We start from the raw sequence: 7,300 nt of genomic DNA on the forward strand, positions 1-7,300 counted from the left end.
AATCTAAATATATAAATAGGAATATAATCATTTATCAAATAACAAGAAATAAACGTTCCAATTCATAGAAGCTCTCCATCCTCATATTTTCTTAAAAAGTTTCTCCTATATTCTTATTTTCTAATCGATCCACCAAAATTCCAACAAGAAGTTCACTATCAAAGTTGTTGCAATAAGAAAATATATTTTGGTCAACACTCTTCCTCATTTTTCTTATCCACCTTTACGCTATCACCACTCAACTTCCACTCGGATACGAGGGAAATCTCCCGACTGGTATTTCTCTCCACTCTCCTTGGCACTTGGTACTGCCACAGCAATGTGGACGCCCTCTCCGGCGCTGACCGGAGCTGAACCATCCACATGAATAAGTGCATCTCTATTTTTCTCGTTCTAAGTGTTCACGTGAAAACACATCATTAGAAATGAGAACAGATAAAAGTTATTTTCAAAACTATTTTCTCCATTTTCAAATCACTATCGATTTTCCTAAAAGTCCACTGAGAATTGTATATGATTAGGGTTGTGTCTAATTTTATAGCTCTAACCTAACATTAGCTGGGATGGATGACAACAGATCTTTCAATAGGTCCCACACATCGTCTACAAAGTCAAAAGAAATGAGAAGAGAAGTCTACCACTGTGACTGTTACACAAGAGTCCAATTGCTACAAAATAACGACACCGCACTTACATCGCCTCCACTCCGTGTCAGGAGTAAGCAGCAACCACAGCACTAGATCGCATTTATGCCTGTCCACTTCCCCTTGGCTTGCTACTGCTACTTATCTTCGTCACCAATCTTTGCGTGCATGGATCCTCTTCCTTTTTCCAACAGGGAGAGCTTGTACTTGGGAACAGATGGACAGTGTTTGCCCCCCAGTTTCAATTGCTTTGTCTGCTTACAGAAGTGGCCATCGTGCAAGACAAGGACGTAGCAACAGCGTTCTTGGCAAAACGAGAAGGCATCTGAATGCCTCTCCATTGGCAACGCAACCTACAAGAAGAACGCATCAAACAATGTTTATTTGCCGACAGACCGTTGTTACGTTGCTTCGTCTACTAAACTTTTATTGTTCAGATACGACTCGACTGATTGGATTGCACCCGTCGCGTGTTGACGTCACGGAATAATTATTCGGTAGGGGAGCTTAAAGAAGGTCACGAGCGAGACAATCCAAATCCAAGCACCGATTCTACCCCGTCAAGGTTCTGATATAAATATCGTCTTCTTGTTCATCTTCTAACAGGCGTCTCAAATGAAGAAATCGGTCAGTAAAAGCAGTAGTAGCAAGCTGAAGCAGCGCTTCGCACGGATGCTGCTCGCCTCCTCCTGCTCCACCGCCGCCAACGTCGCCGCCGCGACCAAGCCTCCGGCGACGCGTCTGCCGGAGACGGTCAACCACGGGTGGAATGACCGTTGTAAGCTCGACCAGCACTACTGGTCGTTTCCCGCCGACATCCGGCAGCGCCGCTGCGTCGCTCCGGTCGTGCATGTCTCCATCAACTGCCGCAATCGTCGGTCGGTCGAAACTTCCGAGCCGTTGCTCCCCTCGATCGGCAAGGAGGACAGAAAGTGGAAGCCGGGCCCCGGGGGGAAACTAAAAGAGAGAGGCGCAAGGTACCTTTTGGTCAGAGAAAGAGCTTCCCCTACTCTTCTTCCTCGGACTCATTAAACGAGGACGAGCTCGATCTCTTCAGCAGCGAGGAAGAGGAGGAGGACGAGGAGGAATCGAGAACTACACTGTTCTCGTCCAAGAGCTTCTCCTCCGACTCCTCCGAATTCTACCACCACAGCAAGAGGACGAAGAACAAGAGCACTAGTAGCAAGAGCTTGAAGTCCACACGACGTCCGCCGCGAAGGCACGCGGCGCATTCGACGACGACGGAACTCCGGCCATTGCTCTCCATCTCGCCGGCGAAGGCCAACGCGGGAGGATTCCCGGTGGTGAAGCGGTCCACCGACCCTTACGGCGACTTCAGGAGCTCCATGGTGGAGATGATCGTGGAGCGCGGCATGAGCAGGGCCCGAGACCTGGAGCAGCTCCTCCACTCGTACCTCAAGCTGAACTCCAGCCGACACCGTCAGGTCATCCTCGAAGCATTTGAGGACATTTGTGAAGCAATGTTTGGCAAATAGATTGAACTCGTGTCTCTAATTCACGCTCTGTTTGAAGATCGACTAATAAATTTTGTGCTCCTCCGAGCTCTTTCCGATCAGTGATAAATAACAAGAACATTATATTCTAAGTTCGATCTCAAAGAGAATTGACCGTTACTTGAATTTATCTAACGCTATATTATTTAATATGAAAATATGGACGAAACGTTTTCTGTAACTTTAGGAGAACAGACTTGTTTTGACAGAAAAGATAAATAGGTGGGCACATAAATTCTCACATTGCCTTGAGCACAAGTTATATAGATTCCGGACAAGAATTCATAAATGCTACATCTTGACAAGTTGTAAATTATTAGACAGTTTACTGTCAAGCTACAAGAAGGTCGAGAAGAAATGAAGCGAAAAATATGGTCACGAGTATTGCAATCCATCTCCAACAGCAATCTAAATTAAAGATCTGCACCCGTGCATTGCCCCTCGAAAATCCGAATCTACAACTCATCCATCTACAATATAAAGAATCAAGTATCTAAGCTCCAATCAAAATGATAAAAAAGAACATCAAGAATGTCGAAAGCTACATTGAACAAAATCTCCTTGATTTGAATAAATGACTCGACAAATGCAGAAATGGCATCAGGAATAACCTTTCACACAAGATCAAACAAACATAGTGCTAAAATGTTTATAATGCTTAGAAATGAAACTGTCAACATATTGAGGAAATGGAACGGTAGAGAGACAATCAGTGAAAATGCTATACAAGTTCATTGAATAGAAAAAGGTAAGAAGCATTTTTATTTCATGAGCAACACACTGCAGCGTGGAGATCATACATTATCCTCATTTAAAGTTCATAACTCGGGGAAAAACAATTGAATATTTGGTTCATCTATCTGATGCTCACGAGTGTTAATTTAATCCTTCCACAATGATGGCTGACTCTCTAAACGTATTGGTTGTTTTTGACCAAAGTATTGCTTTGATCCGCTTGTGAACCATCATACATCCTCATTGCTAGCTGATATACATACAAGACATCAGTACATGAAATATCTACAAACTATTAAGTTTGACCAGATATAGATTAATAAGTTTTGGGGTGAGGGATTGAATTGAATGACGAGTTAAAAATAAACATTCTTGTTGACACGTAAATGCAACACTAACAGTTTTTCTGATCCTTCTGTAGATCACAGATATCCATGTTACAGTTATGTTATGAGTTCATGATGGAGACATTATGACAGGCATGAAAGAATCAGCAAGACCAAGCACACAAAGCAATATATCCATTGAAAGCGACATGCCATCTATATTACTCGAGGCACTGCAAATCCGACATAGCTATTTCTAAAAATTTTACTAGTGAACAATAGGGGTACCAATTGTTCATTAGTATCAATGTCTAAGTTTTTGTATCTAACACAAGTACCAAGAGGGTAAGAAGAGCCTAAGTATTAGAGCATGCCATCAATCTGAAGGCTGAAGCCCAATGCAAGTGAAGGAAACACTAGCTGTATTTTGCTAATGACTCCGAAATGCATTGGTGCAATTGACTAACCTAACAAATAGAGTTCCATTAGAGGAAGGGGCTTAAACTTTTAAGGAAGCAAAGCAAAGCACATCCAAACAAAAATGGAAGGTTTGGATCATATATGAATAAGCTTCAAGGCAAGTCTCATTGAAATGGAATATCACAAACAAAACACCAAATCACACATGGAAGCAAACATTTATGGTGAGTAAGTGCAAGTTCCATGAATTCTCCATATGAACAACTTGCCATGATTTTTATTTTGCAAAATTGGCAGCAAGTCACTGACAACAGCAACATTATGATAAAAATAAATAAATCATTTTTTAAGCATCCTGTGGTTGTTAATTAAAATATTAGAAAAAAAATAAGAGTGTTTCTGGGTGTGTCCTTATTATGAGCCATGTGAATAAAATATTTTTGTTGCATCATTCTCAAAAGTGGCTTTAAAGTAGTAATATAGTATCTAGGTAAGATTGTGGAAAGCATAAACTTCATATGAGAAATTTCATTGTGCTAATACAATCTCATATTCCATTTGCATACTTAATCTACATATTTATAGAGAAGTCATGCTCAAGGGCATCCATGTTTGTCGCATCATCTTACAATTGACTCAACTCTGACACGACTTGGTCGAATCAATCAGATTCAAAAGAGAATATTAACAAGAGGCTCAAAAGAACATATGCCAACCTGTGTATGTGAGAACATCAGTAACTAACTTGCTAGACTCCACCTAGTAATTGTCACACATCATCAATCGCAGCTGGTTGAATGAAGAAAAATCAGTATGCTGCTAATTGGCTCACACAAAAGGAAAAGGAATACAATCATAGAACCAGAAGTGATGTGATTGAATTAAGTGAAATTGAGACAGGGAAGAATGTTGGATAACAAAATGAAATGAAAGAACCCGTCAAAATGGTCTCACCAAACATCTTAAAAGAGAAGACAAAACAGATAGGCTGTTACAACTAGTAATAGGCGCAATTACCTGCAGAGCAGAAGAAAAATTAGATTCTGGCCATCAAGTTGAAGATTTGTTTGTTCCTTAGAAAGTTGACAATTACATTTCAATCAAACTGTAGTGAGTTCCTTTATATAGTCAATTAGAGATGAATTGGAATATAAAAAAAAACCCATAAATTTTGAGAAATTTGACATTAGTAAAATTAGTTACATTCCTATTGAAAAGTTGGAAGCACTTGGGTATTAAATCAATCCAGTGAACTACCTTTTGACGTGTTTCTACTATAACCAAAGATTTCCTTTCTACCAGCACTCAAATTAAAGTGAGCTAGTTTTGGAGAACACTCCTGCTGATTACCCCGTCCAATTAAAAAACAAAATTTAATGCTACTTGACAAATAAAACACATAGGATAGGTAATGCATTTAAATTTATTTATTATTTCTTTATCGATTTAATTTGCTTCAATAAGTAGAGTCCTTATTATGGGTTTATAAATTGTTTGTCAAGCAATGGTCACAATAAGAAAATAAAGAATATGCATCGCTATTTTGTCGACAGCAGATGAAGCAAACGAACACATATGCTTCTATGTTACAAGATTGTTTTAGATAAACAAATCAACGAGAATTAACGAATTCAACCAATTGAAAGAAAATCACAGGACAAACCTTCGCGAAATCGTGAGCATCGACGTCATCAACGCAGAAGCCGTGGCATTGTGCATCGGCAACATCGATTCCACACAGAGCTCGCCTCGACGGGGGACCTTAACAATCCGAAAGAAATTAATCTTACTCAAAGAAGAGAAAGAAAGGAAGGGATCGCGAGCCGCTGGCGGACACCTGTGGAAGCGAACGGCCGCAGACGGATGCCTCTGCTTTGGGACGGAGCGAAACAGGGAAGGCCGCACTGATCCGGATCTCGAGGCAGCACCCCTGAGGCAAGGCGAGCGGAGGATCGACCTGCCAGCGGCGGCGGCGATCATGACGCGCTTCGGCCAGCGGGGTTTAGGGCAGGCGGCGAATTAGGGCTCGTGGAACTGAGAGTAAAATAAGACTACGAGCCACTTTATGTCAGACTTGAGCTCGACACAAATTAAACTACTTTAATACCTATGGCAAAAAAGTTCATTGATGTATTGTATTGTATTGTCATGTCTATGTCTAGTCAAGAATAGGTCGCACCAGTGAAGCCAACAAGTAAGTCAAGAAAAAAAAAAAAAAAATCAAGAATACATCGCACCAGTGAAGCCAACAAGTCCTCAAGGAAAAAAAATCAAGAATTATCGCACCAGTCAAGCCAACGAGTCTACCCTCTCTTTTCTCCACTGCCAGTGCCAAACCTCAAGCTCTGTAGATAGACATTGGGCCTTGTTATGTATTGGACGGCCGTGAGTCTCCCTGCTTCGTCGTACGTGTACTGAATCTCTACAGCCGGGGACGCGGGGTGAGCTGCGGGGACGGCGACTGGAACGGGGACGGCGACGGCGTCGGGAACGGGAACGGGAACCGGGACAGCGGGGGCGGCGACTGGAACGGGGACGGGTACGTCGTCGGGAACGGGGACCGGGGCATTGAGGTCGGGGATGGGGACGGCGACTGGAACGGGGACGGGGACGGGGTCGGGAACGGGGACCGGAACATTGAGGTCGGGGATGGGGACGGCTTTAGGGACGGGGACGGGGACGGGGACGGGGACGGTGACGGTGACGGTGACGGCGTCGGGGACGGCTTCGGGGTTGGCGACTGGAACGGGGACGGCGTCCGCAACTTGTTCGTCATCCGAGTTGACATCGCCGTCTGATGCGGCAGCGGCCTTAGCGGAGGCGGCCGCGGCCTTAGAAGAGGCGGCAGCGGCCTCAGCAGAGGCGGAAGCGGCCGCTGCTGAGGTCTTTCGCCGCTTGACAGGCCGATCCATGCGGAGGAGGGGTGGCGGTGCTTGATGGAGAGAGGGAACAGCGGGGAGGCGAGAGAAGCAGAGGGTGATCGAGAGAGGGAAAAGCGGGGAGGAGAGAGAAGCATAGCGAGGGATTAAATAGATAAGTCAAGAAAAGGAAATCTATTTTCTTGAGCTTTATTTAATTTCTTTAAATTGTTATTTTTATTTACTTTTCTTTTGGTATTTAAATTATTATTTTAAATTTCATTTTTGGTTAAATAATAATATCTTTAAGTTATATAAATTATTTTTAATTATCTAAACATAATTTTGATATGTTATTTATTTATATAATTATTATTATATTTTAAATATTATATCAAAATAATTTTTTTATAATGAAAAAATATAAAAAATTAATAAAAATAAAAAAAATAATGATAAAATTTATATAAATACATACGGATATGAATAAAAAAATTCTAAAAATATAAAATATTATTTAAAAAATAAATATTGTCAGATTTTCTTGGAGATTTCTTTATTTTGTTTGTATTTTTATTTTTTACTTTTTTTTTGTATCTGAATTATTTTTATAAATTTCATTTTTTTGTTAAATAATAATAATATCTTTAAGTTATATAAATTATTTTTTTAATTATCTAAATATAATTTCGATATGATATTTATTTATATAATTATTATTATATTTTAAATATTATATCAAAATAACTTTTTAATAATGAAAAAATATATAAAATTAATATAAATAAAAATAAAAATTGACA

General features: G+C 40.7%; 2 protein-coding genes across 2 annotated transcripts; one reads left to right on the forward strand and one right to left on the reverse strand.

Moving 5' to 3' along the window:
• The first annotated feature begins 861 nt into the window (after positions 1 to 861).
• LOC122035775 (transcription repressor OFP7-like) lies at positions 862 to 2,250 on the forward strand. Its single transcript, XM_042594878.1, has 3 exons — positions 862 to 987; positions 1,251 to 1,383; positions 1,437 to 2,250. Exons 1-3 carry the CDS (start codon positions 862 to 864, stop codon positions 2,138 to 2,140), a joined length of 963 nt encoding a protein of 320 aa, XP_042450812.1. The 3' UTR covers positions 2,141 to 2,250.
• A 68-nt stretch (positions 2,251 to 2,318) lies between these two features.
• On the reverse strand, positions 2,319 to 6,633 carry LOC122035774 (tetra-peptide repeat homeobox protein 1-like). Its single transcript, XM_042594877.1, has 3 exons — positions 5,477 to 6,633; positions 5,303 to 5,400; positions 2,319 to 2,628 (listed from the first exon to the last, which is right to left on the reverse strand). The coding sequence occupies exon 1, from the start codon at positions 6,549 to 6,551 to the stop codon at positions 5,943 to 5,945; it is 609 nt and encodes a 202-aa protein (XP_042450811.1). The 5' UTR covers positions 6,552 to 6,633; the 3' UTR covers positions 2,319 to 2,628; positions 5,303 to 5,400; positions 5,477 to 5,942.
• Positions 6,634 to 7,300: the final 667 nt, after the last annotated feature.

This window comes from Zingiber officinale, unplaced genomic scaffold (assembly GCF_018446385.1).
Source record: "Zingiber officinale cultivar Zhangliang unplaced genomic scaffold, Zo_v1.1 ctg105, whole genome shotgun sequence".
Lineage (NCBI taxonomy): Eukaryota > Viridiplantae > Streptophyta > Magnoliopsida > Zingiberales > Zingiberaceae > Zingiber > Zingiber officinale.

Excerpts from the sequence above, each read along its gene's own strand:
- LOC122035774 (XM_042594877.1), bottom strand. The coding sequence starts at position 6,551 with ATGGATCGGCCTGTCAAGCGGCGAAAGACCTCAGCAGCGGCCGCTTCC.
- LOC122035775 (XM_042594878.1), top strand. The coding sequence starts at position 862 with ATGGACAGTGTTTGCCCCCCAGTTTCAATTGCTTTGTCTGCTTACAGA. Across the intron at positions 988-1,250 it reads ATCTGAATGCCTCTCCATTG|GCGTCTCAAATGAAGAAATC; the intron begins GCAACGCAACCT and ends ATCTTCTAACAG. Across the intron at positions 1,384-1,436 it reads GACCAAGCCTCCGGCGACGC|CACTACTGGTCGTTTCCCGC; the intron begins GTCTGCCGGAGA and ends AAGCTCGACCAG.